Source organism: Gracilinanus agilis, chromosome 4 (assembly GCF_016433145.1).
Source record: "Gracilinanus agilis isolate LMUSP501 chromosome 4, AgileGrace, whole genome shotgun sequence".
Taxonomy (NCBI): Eukaryota; Metazoa; Chordata; class Mammalia; order Didelphimorphia; family Didelphidae; genus Gracilinanus; species Gracilinanus agilis.
The window spans coordinates 205,134,993-205,153,368 of NC_058133.1; the positions used below are offsets into that span (position 1 = coordinate 205,134,993).

Consider the following 18,376-nt stretch of genomic DNA (forward strand, 5'->3'; position numbering starts at 1 on the left):
TCTCTTGATTTCTGTGTTTGGACATCAAATTTTCTGTTTAAGTCTGGTCTTTTCTTTATGAGTGTTTGGAAGTCTTCTATTTTATTAAATGACCATACTTTCCCCAGCAAGAATATAGTCAGTTTTTCTGGGTAGTTGATTCTTGGTTGTAGACCCAGTTCCCTTGCTTTCTGAAATATCATATTCCATGCCTTCCGGTCCTTCAATGTAGATGCAGCCAGATCCTGTGTTATCCTGGTTCCATGGTATCTGAGTGACTTCTTCTTAGCAACTTGTAATATTTTTTCCTTGGTCTGGCAGTTTTTGAATTTGGCTATAATATTCCTGGAAGTTGTCAATTGTGGATTAAATGTAGGAGGTAATCTGTGGATTCTTTCAATTTCCACTTTTCCCTCTTGTTCGAGAATGTCGGGGCAGTTTTCTTGGAAAATTTCCTGTAGCATGATATCTAGGCTTTTCCTTTTGTCATGTTCTTCCAGTAGTCCTATATTTCTTAAATTGTCTCTCCTGGATCTGTTTTCAAGGTCTGACCTTTTGTCAATGATGTTTTTCATAGTTTCCTTAATTTTTTCATTTTTTTGGTTTTGTTTTATATATTTTTGCTGCCTTGTGTAGTCATTTGCTTCTGATTGTTGGATTCTAATTTTTAAAGACTGAATTACATCCTTGGCTTTTTGATTATCCTTTTCCTTCTTGTCTGATTTTCTTGGTAGGTCATTTTTCATCTTTGCCTCGTTTTCAAGCTGGTCAATTTTGGCTTTTGAGACACTATTTTCTTGTTTTTTTTTTCCAATCATCTTCAGCTTCTCTTAAGTGTTTTTTTAATTGTATTTTGAGTTCTTCCAAAGCCCGTGTCCAATTTGCTGGAATCTCTGTGTTATTGCTTGGTGTTGGTGTTGGTCCTCCTCTGTTCCATTTGCTCTTTGTTCTTTACCTGGATAGAATCTATAGATTGTGATTTCTTTTTTTCTTTTTCTGTTGTTTACTCATATTTTTTCCTTCTTTCCCCCCTGTAATTGGCTGTAATCTTGCTCCTCTGATTATTTGCTGTATCTGTAGTTGTGTAGGTGTTTGGAGCTACTTTCAGTGCAGTCTATGAGGGAGGGGTATTGGAGCTTCCATGCCCTCTGAAGACTTCTCTGCCTTATTGATAAGATTAACACAGGGCGGAGTTGATCTGCAGAGCTAGATGTGCCCTGAGGCTAAAACCTGGAGAAAGGGGGGGCAAGTTGGAGTGTTTTGGCTGAGACTAGGCTTCCCTCTCTGACCTTCTCCTCCAGCTGCCTCCCTGTTGTCTCTGTTCAAAGCCCTGAGCCTGGTATATCTGTGCCAGCAAAGCTCTCCCTCTGGACTAGAGCCCTTTCCCGCATAGAGATTCCAAGAACTGCTGGAAACTTTGCGTGGTAGGTAGGGGAGGCATCCTGGTATCTTCCTTCTTCCTTTCCCTTGAATCCTACTGTTCAAGAATTCAGGCTTTTTTTTTAACCTACCTTTTAATTTTGGTCCAGCAGGAGGATCCTCCAGCTCTGTCCTGTTATTAGATTCAGTTTTCTGTCCCCTTTAGGTACTTTATTTTTGATTTGTGTGGAAGGACTTTCAGATATCTGGAGTTTTGCTGCATTTAAGCCATCATCTTCCCAGAATCCTTTTTTGTTTCTTGATGTCTTGTGGAGTCCTTAGTTTCTCCCTGTCCAATTCTAATTTTTAAGACATCATTTTCTTGAGTGATCTTTTTGCCTCCTTTTTCATTTGACCATTTCTGCTTTGTAAAGAGTTCTTTTCCTCAGTGAATTTTTGTACTTCTTTTTCCAAAGGACCAATTCCGTTTTTCAAGAATTTTCCTTGTCATTGCGTTTTGGTATATCTTTTTCCATTTGACCAATTCTGCATTTTAATAAATTCTTCTCTTTGAATTTTTGTGCTTCTTTTCCAAGTTTGCCTGTTCTGTTTTTGAAGGTATTAATTTCCTCAGTATTTTTTTTTTGCTTCCTTTACCAAGCTCTTGACTCTTTTTTTCATGATTTTCTGGTATCACTAATTTCTTCTTCCAATTTTTCTTCTAGTTTTTATTTGATTTTAAAAATCCTTTTTGAGTTTTTCCGTTAATTATTTTTGGACTTGAGAGTAAGTAATATTTTTCATGGAGGCTTTGAATGCAGGAGTGTTGACTTGACTATCTTCTTCTTAGTTTGTCTACCCTATCACCAAAATAATTTTCTATGTTGAGGGTTTTTTTTTTTTTTGCTCATTTCCTGCCTTTTTTTTTTCTCGTAGTTTATAAAGCTGTTTAAAGTTGGGTTCTGCAGTTCTGGTGAAAGGAACACTATTCCAAGATTCAGATTCTTTGTGTACTTGCCTTTAGTGCTGGTACTGGGGATCTATCTGCTTTCAGTTCTTCCAAGGTGGTATGATGTAAGGAGAAGTGAGTTCATTACTCTCTGTGTCTGTGCTCTCCTCTGTGAGTAATCCCAAGTACTCTTTTATCCCTTGGAACTGTGACCAGTTTGTGTATAAGTGCTGGTGCTCCCCTTTTCTCTGCAATTGTGCCAGGGCTGCATCCTGGTTCTATGTATGGGTAATATGACAAGAGTCTTACACACAGAACCAGTTGTCCTATAAACATATAGCTCCCCTTCCCCTCCTTATTGTCTGTGGCTGGGAGTTATGGAAACTTACACTGCAGATATAGTTGTGCCCCAAACCAGTTGCTTTGGTGGCCTGCCCTGGTGAGTTGTGCTCCACCCTTATGCACTCTTTCCCTTGTTTTTTCCTTGTAAGTTGTTTTGGGCAGAAAAATTACTTCACCATGCCTTTTTGTGGATTATGGTATTACAGAATTTGTTTTGAGGCATTATGTCATTGCTTTTCGGAGGGTAATTTGGTAGAAATCAGATGGGCCCCTGTACCTTCTCCTGCATCTTAGCTCTGCTAACTCAGTCTCTTTGTTTTGAAATATAATGGTTGGCCCACATAGAAGATTCTAAAAAATTATTATTGAGATAAGGTCTATGAACTTATAAAAATATTTTGTCACCTATTGAAATATAATTTGTTTATTTTATAATCCATTTTCGTCGTCTTAAAAAAATTGAGAAATATTTAGTTTTTACTAGACTGCCAAATGGGGTTTATGCCAGAAAAAGAAGTTAAAAACCTCTGATGTAGGTGTTTATATTTTGTACTTAGTTTACAGACACACAAAAAATTTTTACAGTAATACAAATATTTTTTCTTGCCTTTTTGGGTCTTGTCAGAGCTGCAGTTATTCCTAAATAGGTACCTGAATCCACAAGTATTAAGCTGTAGTGCTGATGAAAGTGCCCTCTTCATATACAGGAAGTATTAACAAGATAAACCAGAGCATAAACAGCTCATCAGAGGAGGTTTTAGTAATAGTCACTGAGGGCTAACTAAGCTCAGTAATTGAAAATAGTGAAGTGAGTATGCTGTGCAACAGGTTTTGGGGAGAGCTTACCTAGAGAATCTTGATTGGGGAATAGGATCAAAGAATCTTCAATCTACATTTGGAATGAACTTTGGAAGTCATTTAGTCCAATATTTATTTTATGTATAAGAATAGGAGTCAATTAAGTTAATCATCCCATTCCATTTTTGCCCTGTTACCATTATTATTGTTGTTCATGCCCAATTTTCCATGAACCCATGGACCATAGCATGCTTGCAGTCCATGGGATTTTCTTGGCAAAGACACTGGAGCGGTTTGCTCTTTCTTTCTTCAGGTTACCTCTATTTGATGTGAACGAAAGGATTATCTCCGTTTTGGGACAGAGGAAGTCTGTTTGTATTGGTTCAGAGATTTGATAATTCTCTGTGGAGTTTGTATACAACCAGTGAGCTACTATAGAATGAAGAATTGAAACTTCTGATAGTTCATTCTAGAAGTCTTCTATCAAGTTTCTGAGAAATAATTGCTAGGAGGCAGGGCAAGGAGAAGAGACCTAGTCTCTGCTATGGTATAATTCTCCTCCTTGGCTAGAGAAGGACCTCATGAACTAGGTAGGACTGGGAGATTTGGCCTCTTAATAGACATTCTAGCTGTGTGCATGAGAGAGCAATGATTGATGGCAGTGTCCTCATTGGATTCTGTAGATAGACTGGATGTGAAGAAAGTCACATTCATGGTATTCCTAAGAGGATATATTGAGAACTTCAGCCAAAATTCCAAGAGCTGTGAATTACCTCATTTGCTGCATGTTCTCTCTAAGCTTGAACCTACTGATGGGGTGGTATGTTAGAGAGGGTGTTTTATAGAATCATAGTACCCGTTTCTGAAAGATCATTAAGAATAGCTGACTAGTTTGATTTCAAATAATTATCATTAGGGGAAGCATACTGGTAGGAGCTTTTCAGTTGTGTAGCATTAGAAAACCCACCAACCCTTCAGGGTTCCCCCAAACCCTAAGAATATAGCATCTACACTCGTGGCACCTGACTTTCCAGTATGAGAATGAAGAGGTAAGATTAAGTCCAGAGCATGTAGTACATATAGATGAGGAAATAGAGGCCCATTGAGATTATATGACTTGGACACAGTCCCATAGATAGTAAAAATCAGGAACAGGATTTGAATTTGGGTTCTTTAACTTCCTAGCCCATGTTTTCCTACTCTGTCACTCTTGAACAGGCTGACAATTGCATGTAAACAATTCTTGAAACTTGTGCCACAGAGCAGGAATTTTAAGAGCTGATGCTCATTTGCCTTCCTCTGGCTAATTGTTTGGCTTCCATAGAAGCCTCTGCTCACATCCTAACTTTTGAGACCCTTGTCATGGAACCTAGTATGTTTAAATGCCATTAGAACCAAGAGAATAAACTCAAATGAAGGGTCCTTGTCTTATTCACTTTTTCTTCCTGTTTTTCTCATGGTTTCCTTGATTTTTTAATGAAGAAAATTCCCAACTCTCCTTTGTTGAAGCATTATAGGGAATTATTTATATATTATCTTAATTATAGTCCTAAGATTATATTTAAAGTGCCCGCATTAGATTTAACATAAACATTTTCTGAACAGTTAAGCATTCCATATGACAGTTTTTGGAGTCGTTATTTCAAAATTGAGGTAGCACAGTGCAGTGATGATATCACCACCTTCAGAGCCAAATGACCTGGATTAAAAACTCTACTACCTGCTGGAGACTTTATTTCCTTATCTGTAAGATGAAAAGTTTAGCTTTATAGTACAGTTTAAGATCTGGTACTGCTAGGCCCCTATTCCTTCACATTTTTTATATTATTTCCTTTGATATTCTTGATCTTTTGTTCTTCCAGATGAACTTTGTTATGGTAGGGCCCTTTCTGTAAGGCAGGTATGGGCTAGATACCTTCGGGATCCATTCCCAGAGTCCCAGACCACTCAGGGATATAGAGATCTCAATCTCTTTCAGTTGATATTAGAAACTGACAGGAACACCAGGTGTTGGGGTATGGCTGTCCAAGAAACCCTTTGGGTTGGCTGGATCACTGGGTGAGCTACTCTCCTCCTCTCACCCCAAGATCCCTGATCAAAAGCTCCTCCTTCAGGATTCTTCCTTCCCATGATGCCTTACTCTCCTCCAACCGATGGTCTTTGTCAATCAAGCCAGCTTTCAACCTTCTAAAAGGTTGCTTTAACCCATACTGCCTTTACAATACTTAAGGCCACTATGATCTCTAGAATCCCACTCAGGCATCTTAAGGCTATAGCAGAAGGTAGAACAAACTTTTGAATGAGGATTGTACAAAGTATAGGAGAATGAGACTAGCTGAGGCCTATCTCATAGTAGATTACTAGGGGAATAACATAGAGGTCAGGGACTGAGGTAGAGAATGAATCTTAATATCATCCACTCCATCTAGATTGGCAGTGGCAATGGCATCCAGACTATATAAGAGACACTATTAAGCATGACATATCCAATTTATCCAGAATTGCCCAAGTCATTTGAACTGAACATAAGAATTGAAACTCAAAAGAAGAAAAAAACAAACACAAACATAAAATAACATGGCTTACGAGCAGCCCAGTAGGTAAACTGAGAAGAAGAGAGTAATTCTACAATACTTGAGAGTAGGGCCTCAGAGGAAAAAAATTGTCTTGACCATAAGTACTACAAAAGATGGAAGAAATAAAGTAATATTAAAAAAATGAAATGAGAGTTAGGGGAGAAAAAAAATCAAGAGAAGAATAAATAGCTAAGAACACAAAGTATAAAACCTGACTCAAGTAGTGGACTTGCTGAAAAACAGAATGGAGCAAAAAGAATTCAGTGACTTTATGACACAAGAAGTAGTAGAACAAAGTAAAAAATTAAAAAAAAAAAGAAAATGTAAGTTGTCTACTACCAAAAAAAAACTCACCTGGAAAACAGGTCAAAGACAGACAACTTAAGAATTATTTTATCCATGACAAAACAAAAAACTTAGCACCATATTTCAAGAAATAAAATAAATTTGATCAGAACTAGTTGAAAAATAGAATCCAAGGATCATATTTTGAAAGAAACCCAAAAGTGAAACACTCAGGTATGTCATAGCCAAAATCTACAACTTTCAAGTCAAAGAAAGAATATTTCAGGGAGCCAGAAAGATTTTAAGTGTCAAGGAAACACAGTCATTATTACCCATAATTTGGCAGCAAGTACTGTAAAGGAGAAAAATATTAGAATACAGTATTTCAAAAAGTAAAAAATAAAGGCTAGTAACTAATCATAAGTTATTCTGAAAAACCAAGTATAATTCTACAGTGGGAAAAACACATCTTTAATAGAAATCTTCATTAATAGATCAAACAGTCCTGATGAATAGATCTGAGTTGTATTGAAATTTTGAAATGCAAACACAAGAACCAAGAGAAATCTAAAGGAAAAATAAACAAATGCATGCATATGTGTGTATGTGTTGTTAAAATCATTATCTGGGACAAGATGGATGCCACTTTGAATGACAGGACCTGCAGTTGAGAACCTCAGAATGTCCCCACGTGCCGTGAGCCAAAGGCAAAAAGCAGTTGGCCCCAGCCCTATAAATACCCCCAAGTGACAAGACAAGGGGGCTCAGATTGAAGCAGGGACTTGGGAAGGTAGGAGGTGAAGGGTGAAGGGTAGGCCTGAAACCTGTGACCTGTTATCTGTAAGAGGGAGAATTTAGGTATTTTATAAATATGTATTTAAAGTGTGGCCGCCAGGAATCAACAATTTAGGTTGATTCCATAATTAAATCAGACCTAAGTCAGCATTGGGTTAAGGCACTTTATTTACAATTAGGAAGGTAAAGGTATAGGAATAAAGAGAAAGGGAGAGGCTAGTCCAGGTCTGCAGAGGCCTGGACTAGAGAGAAGGTTAAAAGGCTGAATAAATGAAGCTGTAAGCCTCAAGGCCTAGCAACCAGATAGGCAGAGTTTTGGAAGCGGCCTAGGTAGGCCAAGGAAATCAGCCTAACTTACCCAAGTGACCATTCAGAGTAGAAGCTGCCTGAGGTCTCCTCCGAGATCCGTCAGCACCATGTTCAGAGCGGGAACTGCCTCCACAGGAAGTAGCCAACATACTTAAAGAGATAGTGTCTTTCGTCACTTCCTGTGGGTCCACCTCTAATTCAAGTGGACAAATGGCAGTCTCTACACTGATTTGGACTGTCCAAAGGGCAGTCCCTTGTTCTAGATTTGTTACTTATTGTCACATGTGGGTAACTCGTCTCCCCTCCCCACTAAGGAAGGTGAGGGTGACGTCATTTCTATGCCTAGGTTAAGTACGAGTTTAACTAGGAATGGGCTAGAGCTAATTCTATTTACACATATCCTACTGAGAGAGCTGGAGAGCAATCAACATCCTTGTTAATATAACTGAGAGAGTTTACTGATTTCTTCAATCAACATCATCAAATAGTCTTCCCTAAACTCTGGCTTGGCTGTGGCCAAGTCAGGTCAGAGTTAGTGAGAGGGTGAAGAACCTCCAGTTTCTACTAAACCTAGCAATCTCCAGACCTTGATCAACAACATAGATTATTAGATTAAATAATTAGCAATAAGGTTCCTAAATCCTCAATCCTATTCCCTTGTTTCCTAACCCCATCAATAGATTCAAATATAGTGTTTACCATCAAGTACCTTTCCTGAGTGGTTATTATACCAAAACCCTTAGGAAAGGGAGATCAATATGCATTCAGATTATATCGTTATCCAATAGCTAATCAATAGCCCTTACCAACAAATATTACAACCTCAGGTTGGGGCCTAGAGAGGTTAACTATCCACATAACCTCTCAGGGGTTCCCTGTCTGGGCATACTGTTAGAAGGGGATAACTGACAAGCTTATCCAACCAAACTTGTCAGGGAGGAGAGACATAGATTATACCAACAACAACTATGAGAAGAGAGTGTGCTTTCTCCCTCACCAACTACAACCAACCTGGGTGTATAGTCCCTCCTCCATTCATACTATCTCTGAAATCCATCAATACCATCAATTTCCTTGGGATCTCCTATATAATTATAACAGTGTGAATATATATATATATATATATATATATATATCTACACACACACACATATATATGCAGTTGGAATGGGCTAAATAAGCAGTGTTAAAATGTTTATATTTAGACAGAGAGACAAAAGATGATTGACTCAGGATACAGTAAAAGTCATATGTTTTTGTATAGGACCAATATGTAGATTTATTGTGTTTGACTATATTCATTTGTTATAGTTTTCTCTTTCTTTTTAAAAATGGACAACGAGGGAATATTGTTTACGGAAGATAGAGGTTACTAGTACTGCCAAAAAAAATGTCATAGTAACATTTTAAAAGGCACAAAAGAAAATAGAAAGAAAGAAATTCAAAGGGAATAAAGGAGAAACAGGACAATTTTCAAAGTAATATTTAGAATTTAATTTTTTAAAAAAGCAATTGATATGAAATTGTAGAGTACAGCTCATACATAATATTCTTGCGTGGGTTTGAATCCAACCTGTGGAGGGAAGTTATGCTGGAAAGTAATGGATTAAGCTTCTGGCTAGAGAGAATGAAACAGGAAAATGAGAAACCCAGAGACAAGATATAGCTTGGTGTCATCAAGTCAACATGTCAGCTTCTTCTCAGATAGTCAGAGAGGGAGCATGACTGAGCTGAACTGTCTTTATTAAGGAAAGTAGCAATGGAGGTTGTGAGATGTCAATCAAACAGGTGTCATGGCAGAAATATTAGCATCATATTGGCAATCAACAAGATAAAAGAAACAGATCCCAAGACAATGGTATAATCAGGGCCCAGACCAGAAGCTCTTTTGAAAGTCCTTCTTTCTTCTGAGCAATGGCACCATCTCATTCAGATGGCCTTTGACATTACAAAGAAGCTATTGAAATTGCTTGCCAGCCTTCCAGACTGTGGATCACAGTAAAGGCTTGATTTCTAAGTTCCACAAAATTTAATACCCAACCAATTTGAACATTCAGAAATCAATCATGTGAAATATTAGAAATATATCCATAAGTCTGGTCCATGAGTACTTTGCTCATTAGAGTCAGCTTTTGAATATATCTTTAATGTTTTCTTGATTTGTTTATACCTGAAACCCTTCAGAAATTAAGATTCATGGTTTCATATTGTTCCTTTTTATGTTCTCTGTGTATAGAAATGTTCTTGTATAGTTTTCTCAATATTGAGTGAATCCTACACTCCTAATATAATCCCTGGCCATAATGTAAAATATTTTAAAATATTTTTCTGTAGCCTTGTTGCTAATATTTCCTCACCAATAATCCTGCGTAATGCTGATTGGTGTTCCTTGATATCTGAATTGTCTCTTTCTGGCTTCCTTAATTTGGAAGCTTTTGAATTTGGCTATTACATTCTAAATCCTTCTGAGGATTTAGTGTAGAGGGTGTTCTATGGGCTCTTTAAATGTCTATTTTGCCCTCTTGTTCAAGTATATCAAGGCAGTTTTCTTGGATGATTTCTTGTAGTATGATATCTAGATTTCTATTTGTCTGATTTTTCCAGAAGACCAATTATTCTCAAGTTGTCTCTTCTAAACCTGTTTTCTTGATCTGTCATCGTCTCATTGAGATATTTCATGTTTCCTTCTATTTTGTCAGTCTTTTGACTTTGCTTTATTATTGTTGCTGTCTTGTGAGATCATTGGCTTCTACTTGCCCAATTCTAGCCTTTAAAGACTGGTTTTTGACTATAATCTTTTGGTTTTCCTTTTCAGTCTGGTCTATCTGGCTCTTCATGGCTTCCAGCTGGTCATTTCTGGTCTTCAATTTGCTTATCATTTCATTTGATTTTTGAACCTCAATTTCCAGTTGCGAAATTCTGCCTTTTAAACTGTTATTTTCTTTTTGAACTATTTCCCACTTTCTTGCCAGATCTCTTCCATCTTTCTCATGATCTCGGATTTGAATTCTTCAAGAGCTTGTGACCAGTTTTCATTTTTTTGGGAAGGTTTGGATGTCTTTACTTGTTTGTCCTCCTCTGCTTTCTGGATTTTTTCTTTGATAGTACACCCTATTGTGGGGTCCCTTCTTTCATCTGGATTTGTTTTTTTGGTCCTTTGGAGTTATGCTGGTGGTCGAGGGTGAGGAGAGTTAAGCGCCCTGTTCTATTCTGCAGCCATCATAACCCCTCTAGGTATAGCTTTCCCCTCACCAATAATCATTAGATATTATTATGTTATTTTTTTTTACTTAAAATTTTTTTATTTAATTAATTTAGGATATTTTTCCATGGTTACATGATGCATGTTCTTTCTTTTCCTTCCTTCTACCCCCTCCCAGTCAATGAGCATTTTCACTGGGTTTTATATCAAGACCTATTTCCAATATTATATTATTTTCCATGTCCACCCCACCAATTTTCTCATCTTGATATCCCTTCATTTTTATGCCTTTCTCTTCTCATTTGTGAGTTCTTCCCTGGAATTTTCATTTGAAGAAGTATTCATTTCAGTCGTACTGATTTGAACCCCTGATTCTCAGATCTACTTTTCTGCTTTGCCCAATGTGCTTATTTTCTCTCATTTCTGCTTTGGAGTTCCCTGAATGTGTTGCCAATTGATAGAGTAATATACTGAGCTTGGTTCAGAAAGACATGAGTTCAAATCCTGCCTTAGATGATTACTATCTATAGGATCCTACACAAGTCTCTTGACTGTTCTCTGCCTCTGTTTCCTAAATTGTAAAGTGGCGATAATAATAGCACTTAAATCCCAGTGTTGTTGAGAAGATGAAATAAGTTAATAGTTGTAAAGCACTTAGAACAGTGATTGGAACAAAGTAAGTAGTAAATGTTTGTTTTCTTCTTCACTTTCCATCTATCTTTTAGAGCAGTGATTCCCAAAGTGGTTGATACTGTCCCCTGGTGGTTGCTGCAATGATCCAGGGGGTGATGATGGCCACAGGTGCATTTATCTTTCCTATTAATTGCTATTAAAATTAAAAAAATTAATTTCCAGGGGGCTAAGTAATATTTTTTCTGGAAAGGGGGCGGTAGGCCAAAAAAGTTTGGGAACCACTGTTTTAGAGATACTGGTCTACAGTTTTCTTTCTCCAACTTCTCTCTCCCAGGTTTAGTTATGAGAATCAATATTGCCTCCTAGAAAGTGGTTGGAAAGATGATGCCTTTCTCTAATTTTGGAAACAGTTTATATAAAATTGGACTTAAATGTTTACCTTGTTGAAATGATTCGTAGAACAGTTTATGATTTGGTACTGATTAACTTCCTTACTACTGCTTTCTTGAATGTATCTTTTCAAAAAAGTATTTATTTAATTTAGAATATTTTTCCATGGTTACATGATTCATTTCTTTCCCTCCCCTCCTTCCTTCCCCCTCCTGGAGCCAATGAGCAATTCCACCGGGTTTTACATGTATCATTGTTCAAAACCTATTTCCATAATATTATTTGCAATAGAGATCATTTAAAGTCAGGGCAGTCCCCAATCATATATCCATTGAACCATGTGATCAATCATATGTTTTTCTTCTGTGTTTCTACTCCCACAGTTCTTTCTCTGGATGTGGATAGTGTTCTTTTTCATAAGTCTCTCAGAATTGTCCAGGATTGGACAGGACAATTGTCCATTGCTGCTAGTAGAGTACATTCAATTGTGCCATCATGTATCAGTCTTTGTGTACAACGTCCTACTGGTTCTGCTCCTTTTGCTCTGCATCAATTCCTGGAGGTCTTTCCAATTGAATGTATCTTGGGTCTTATATAATGTCACTGTGTTTACATATATCTTATTTCTACCATATTATAATTTTTTTTTTTTAGTTTTTTTTTTAAACCCTTAACTTCGGTGTATTGGCTCCTTGGTAGAAGAGTGGTAAGGGTGGGCAATGGGGGTCAAGTGACTTGCCCAGGGTCACACAGCTGGGAAGTGTCTGAGGCTAGATTTGAACCTAGGACCTCCTGTCTCTAGGCCTGACTCTCAATCCACTGAGCTACCCAGCTGCCCCCCCATATTATAATTTTGTAAGGGTAGGGACTTGGCATCTAGCACAGTGCTATTTACATAGCATTTGTTTATTATAAATTTATTTAGTTGGATTATATGAGTGTAAAATTTAAAATATGTATCTTAATAATCTATTTAAAGTTTTAAACATTTTATAATATTTTCTTTACAGTTTGGTGACACTTGAATTGCATAGCCATGTTTCGAAATAGTCTGAAGATGCTTCTCACTGGTGGGAAATCGAGCCGAAAAAATAGGTCCAGTGGTAAGTGATTAAATAGTTGTTCATTATGACTACTGTTTAAGCAAAACTCTTCAGAAAGATAAATATTACAGACATTCTAAGCTTTGCTTTGAATAACATGTTAATATCATGACAATGCTTACATTCAATTTTAATGTCATATGTTTCTGAAAGGAAGGATGGAAACAAGCATTTATTAAGTACTTATTATGTGTCAGGCACTGTGATAAGCACTTTACATATAGCTCATTTAATCTTCATGATCACCCTGAGAGGTAGGTTCCATTCTTAACCTAATTTTACAGGTGAGGAAATTGAGGCAAACAGCAGCTTAGTCACTTGCCCAGGCTTACATAGATATTATCTGAAGTTGGAGTTGAATTTCAGACGTTTTGATTCTGGGTACAGCTCTGTATCCACTCTGCCAACTAGTTGGCTGTGAAAATAGAAAACTAAGCATTTTGTTTGTGACAGTTTTTCATAGATTTTATTACCTATAGGATATTGATTAATCTTAGATTAATGCATTAATATCATAAGGATCAGCAATAGTTAAGTTAGAAAGCAAAATTAAGAGGTGGTCATTACCTTATTGATTCTTGTTGCCGTGCTTTATGCAAGATGTGTTACTGAAAAATTGTATTTTTGTCAATTGGATTCTCTTAAAAATGTCTCCTATGTTTTGTAAATCCAGATTTTCATATAAAAATGTGCTGTGTTATGCTATGTGTTACATTAATAAGTAGTCCTCTTAAAATATAGACATACTACTCATGGCAGTCATTTTTTTCAGAAAACTTCAGCTATCCAGAACTGAACTTAGCTACAGGATATGGAAAAAAAAATTTGAGCAATGAAAATTGGTATTATAAAGTACATGCACTCAAGCTCAAGCATGCTGTTTACATGAAAGACTGTCTTAAGTGTCTGCTTGCTCTTATTTTAAATACATCTCCCAGAAGCTTATTATTCATTTTCTTAGTTTCATTGCATATATCATAAACAAGGAGTTATATTGGGAATAGGGAGGATAGTATTGGAACATCACACATTGAAAGCAGGAATTAGTAATGTCTAATGGTTTAATAAAAGGAAAGAAAACAGAAAAAATGGAAACAAGAACTCAAAAAGCATAATAGTTTAGGGTCAGTTAGAAGAGAGGCAACTACACTTAAATACTATCTTTATAATGGGGATCTTGAGTAAAAAATGTTAAATTATATTCCTTGTAGACTAAGAAGATATTGAAGGGGCAACTAGGTGGCTCAGAGATGAGAGGTCCTGGGTTAAAATATGCCCATAGGCACTTGACTTCCTGACTATATGACTCTGGGCAAATCATGTAACCCTGATTGCCTAGCTCTTACTGCTCTTCTACTTTGGAGCCAATACACAGTGTTGATTCTAATACATAAGGTAAGAATTTTTTAAAAAATAAAAAGAAGATACGGAAAAACTTATCATCTTAATTTAGCATTTATTACTTTGGTCAGAATTCCCCTCCAAATGGATGATAAAGGCATTTAAGAGCCTGTGGGCACTTAAAAAAATAAGCATCAGCTAGTTATCCAGTAAATTATCTTTTGGGGAATACCTGTCCTTATGATATCTGTTAAATGCAACATTATTGTTTTTATTAACATAACTTCAAAGTTTATATATTATAGAAATGAATTATAGATTTGAAGATAAAAATGCATAGATCCTATGTATAGTAATGAAAATTGTGTTTTGTCTTTGCCACTGAAATAGAAACTCTAGGATATTGTAGCCTGACACATAAGGAATAATTTTGTCAAAGAATGATTTAGTCTTTTTAATATAGTAATCAGTGTTTCATAGGTCATTCTAGAAAATATACAAAAATATTTTAGCCTATGGCAGTGTTAAAAGAGGAATGTTTTATTTGAGTAGCAACATAGATTAAAACCAAATATTAGTACCAAAAAAAACCTCAACTAGGTATGTCATGACTTAGTAGAATGACCTAGTAGTAGTATGATCTTTTAAAAATGAAATCAGCAACAAAAGACTTAAATAATTAGAAGCTAGACATTTTTATCTTCAAATTTCCTTTTCCTTTGGAAATAGAGAAAATTGGACCTGTTTAAGTTTTTGAATTGAACTTCTCTTATCCCTGTTATTATGCATTTAGTAAAAAAAGTTTATGTAAAGCACTTTGCAGACTTTGAATATTATATAAATATCAGCTATTGCTATTAATAAGTGCCAATTGTGTGATTATGTCAACTTAACTGATGACTATTTTAGTTCCAAAAATTATATTTATCTCCAATAATGATGCCAGTAGCCATCCCATTGAATACTTTCTGTAGTCTTTTTTTACATTTTAGCTCTTGGGAATTCTCTTTTAAATAAGAATTTTGATTAGAATGAGGCCATTTCCTAAAAAGAAGGAAGGGAAGTTTTTCTCTTTGTTCTTCATATTTTTTTCTTTCTGAATTGTGTGTCTGAAGACTTTCGTGTTTTGGACAGTATAGGGAAAAATTTATAAAAGAAGTGTTTGCCAGTTCCAACAAGTAAAATAACTTCTTAACTATATTAGAGTGCAGTATCAATCAGTGAGCCAGTATTTACTAATCGTCTTCTACATATCAACAAAATAATAGTAAGTTATTTTGGTGGGGGACAGTCAGGAGCAGCTAGTAGTCAGTTGCTAGGATAGTAGGAAAGTGTGAGCTGAGTTTTGAAGGCAACTAAGGAGTCTGCGAAATGAAGGTCAGAATAAGGTGATTTCTAGGCATGGGAATAGCATATGCAAAGAGAGGAAAAATAAGAAATGGGAATATTGCACTTGAGGAATAGTGAAAACAGTTCTCCCTGATTCTAATATATATGAAAAGATATGTTTAATAAATAGATTGGAGCCCTAGTATGAAGAGCTTTTATTCTGGAACATGAGTTCTTAACTTGGGGACCATGATCTTAAAATTAACTAAAAATATATTTTGACAACTGTATTTCAACATAATTGGTTTCATTTGTAATCTTGTATATTTTATTTTATAGATTTAAAAATATTCTGAGAAGTCCATGGCATTATCAGACTGCCGAAGGTTCCATGACATGCAAAAAGTTGAGTCCTTGTCCTAGAGCTATTGTAGATAGCCATTGGACTTTGTTAAGCAGATGAGTGACAAGGTCAGATCTGTTCTTTAGGAATATCACTTTGACAGCTGTGTGGAGGGTAGTTGAAGAGGGGAGGGGGGAAGTATATATATATATATATACATATATACATATATATATATATAAAATGAAAGAGATTCTGTGAAGATATAATTACTAAGGTTTGGAGTTTGTATTTGTGTGATTAAGGAGAATAAGTTGAGAATAATACCAGGGTTATGAATATGTGTCACTGGAAGAATATGGGTACTCCTGACAGAAATAAGGAGAAAGTAGAAGTAGTTTGGGGGAGACATTCTTTTTTTTTTTTTTTTTTTACCCTTGTACTTCGGTGTATTCTCTCATAGGTGGAAGATTGGTAAGGGTGGGCAATGGGGGTCAAGTGACTTGCCCAGGGTCACACAGCTGGGAAGTGGCTGAGGCCGGGTTTGAACCTAGGACCTCCTGTCTCTAGGCCTGACTCTCACTCCACTGAGCTACCCAGCTGCCCCCTGGGGGAGACATTCTTAATAAAATTTCAGATTTAAAAATGTTGTATTGGTGATATTTTCAATATTGCTTTGTTTTAAATCAATAAAGATTATGACTGCCTTTTCCCCCGTTTTAGTGCAATATGCCAGACCTGGGCCCGTTTACCACTCTTGTGAAGGTGATTAGGTTGTTTGATTAAGTAGGGACATGATTAAGTGGTGTATAATTTAGTCAACTTGAGGGTCTGAGATAGATTCATTTCATCTTCTTTAGAATAGTCAGTTGGGGACTTGTTTCCTGCACAACTACACCTATCCTTATTATCCCCTAACATTCTTTCTTCAACCTTTCTCTTCTTCTCACTGTGCTTCTTCCTCATTGTGCAAGCTTACCATTCTGACATGGTTGCACTTTCCTTAGGGTAGTTAAAACCTGACAACTACTTAAGCAATCACTGCATAGATAGCTATTGGGAAAATCCTTTCCTCTACTCAAATGATTTGAGGACTTCTACCTCCTTTTAGTATATTTTCTTTTAGGCCAATGGCCTGTAAAGAAAACTTCCCATACACTTTTTTGGATAGGATATAGTGAGTAGAGTAGAGAAACAAGAAGATATGGATCATGATTTGTATCTCAGTTTTCAATACATTATCTATCCCCTCAAATCCCATCTCTTATAAACTTCCCTTTTTCTGTTGAGGATACCACTATCCTTCTGATTCACTGCCTCATTTTTTGTCTTTGCCTCTTTTCTCTTACCCCACATCTACAATCCTCAAATCTTGTTGTTTCTGTTTCTCTATCTCCACCTGTTTTTGCATAGTCACAAATGGTTTTTACATTTTAAAATATAATAAAACTTTATTTTAAAATGTTTAAGCCATACTTGGCCTGGGTTTTACAAAAATGGGCAGTAAGCTGCATTTGATGAAACTTGATCTAAACCAGTGATGGGCAAACTTTTTAAAGAGGGGGCCAAAGGAAAGGAAATGCTCATCTGTCAGTCTGTTTCTAAGGCAACTCTTTCCAAGTTTCATTGTATTGTATCCTACTCATTGTATTCGTCAGATTAGTAATAATGTCTCTTGGCTATATAGAACATTTCAGGGGGCCACATCTGGCCTGCGGTCTGTAGTTTGCCCATCACTGGTCTAGACTTAAATATTACAGAAAATATTAATAATATAAGTTATATTTTTTTAAAATTTTAAACATTTATTAATATTCATTTTTAACATGGTTACATGATTCATGCTCCCACTTTCCCCTTCACCCCCTGTACCCCCCCACCCATGGCTGACACACATTTCCACTGGTGTTGTCATGTGTCCTTGGATCGAGACCTATTTCCAAATTGTTGGTAATTGCATTGGTGTGGTAGTTTCGAGTCTACATCCTCAATCAAGTCCACCCCCAACCCATGCATTCAAGCAGCTGTTTTTCTTAAATGTTTCCTCTCCTGCAGTCCTTCCTCTGAATGTGGGTACCATTCTTTACCATAAATCCCTCAGAATTGTCCTGTGTCATTCCATTGCTGCTGGTACGGAGGTCCATTGCATTTGATTTTACCATAGTATATCAGTCTCTGTGTACAGTGTTCTTCTGGCTCTGTTCCTTTCGCTCTGCATTAGTTACTGGAGGTCTTTCCAGTTCACCTGGAACTTCTCTAATTTGTTATTCCTTTTAGCACAATAGTATTCCATCACAAGCATATACCATAATTTGTTCAGCCATTCCCCAATTGAAGGGCATACCCTCATTTTCCAGTATTTTGCCACCACAAAAAGCGCAGCTATAAATATTTTCATACAAGTCTGTTTATCTATGATCTCCTTGGGGTACAAACCCAACAATGGTATGGCTGGATCAAAGGGCAGGCATTCTTTTATAGCCCTTTGAGCATAGTTCCATATTGCCAGCCAGAATGGTTGGATCAGCTCACAACTCCACCAACAATGCATTAATGTCCCAATTTTGCCACATCCCCTCCAACACTCATTACTCTCCCCTTCTTTCATTTTAGCCAATCTGCTAGGTGTGAGGTGATACCTCA

General features: G+C 36.5%; 1 protein-coding gene across 1 annotated transcript in view; it reads left to right on the plus strand.

Annotated features, from left to right (window-relative positions):
- Positions 1–18,376, plus strand: part of TANC2 (tetratricopeptide repeat, ankyrin repeat and coiled-coil containing 2) — a 664,538-nt gene that overhangs the window by 45,384 nt on the left and 600,778 nt on the right. The window contains exon 2 of the mRNA XM_044671962.1: positions 12,628–12,720. Within this exon, the coding sequence (XP_044527897.1) occupies positions 12,654–12,720 (67 nt within the window). The 5' untranslated portion in view covers positions 12,628–12,653. The remainder of the gene's footprint in view (positions 1–12,627; positions 12,721–18,376) is intronic.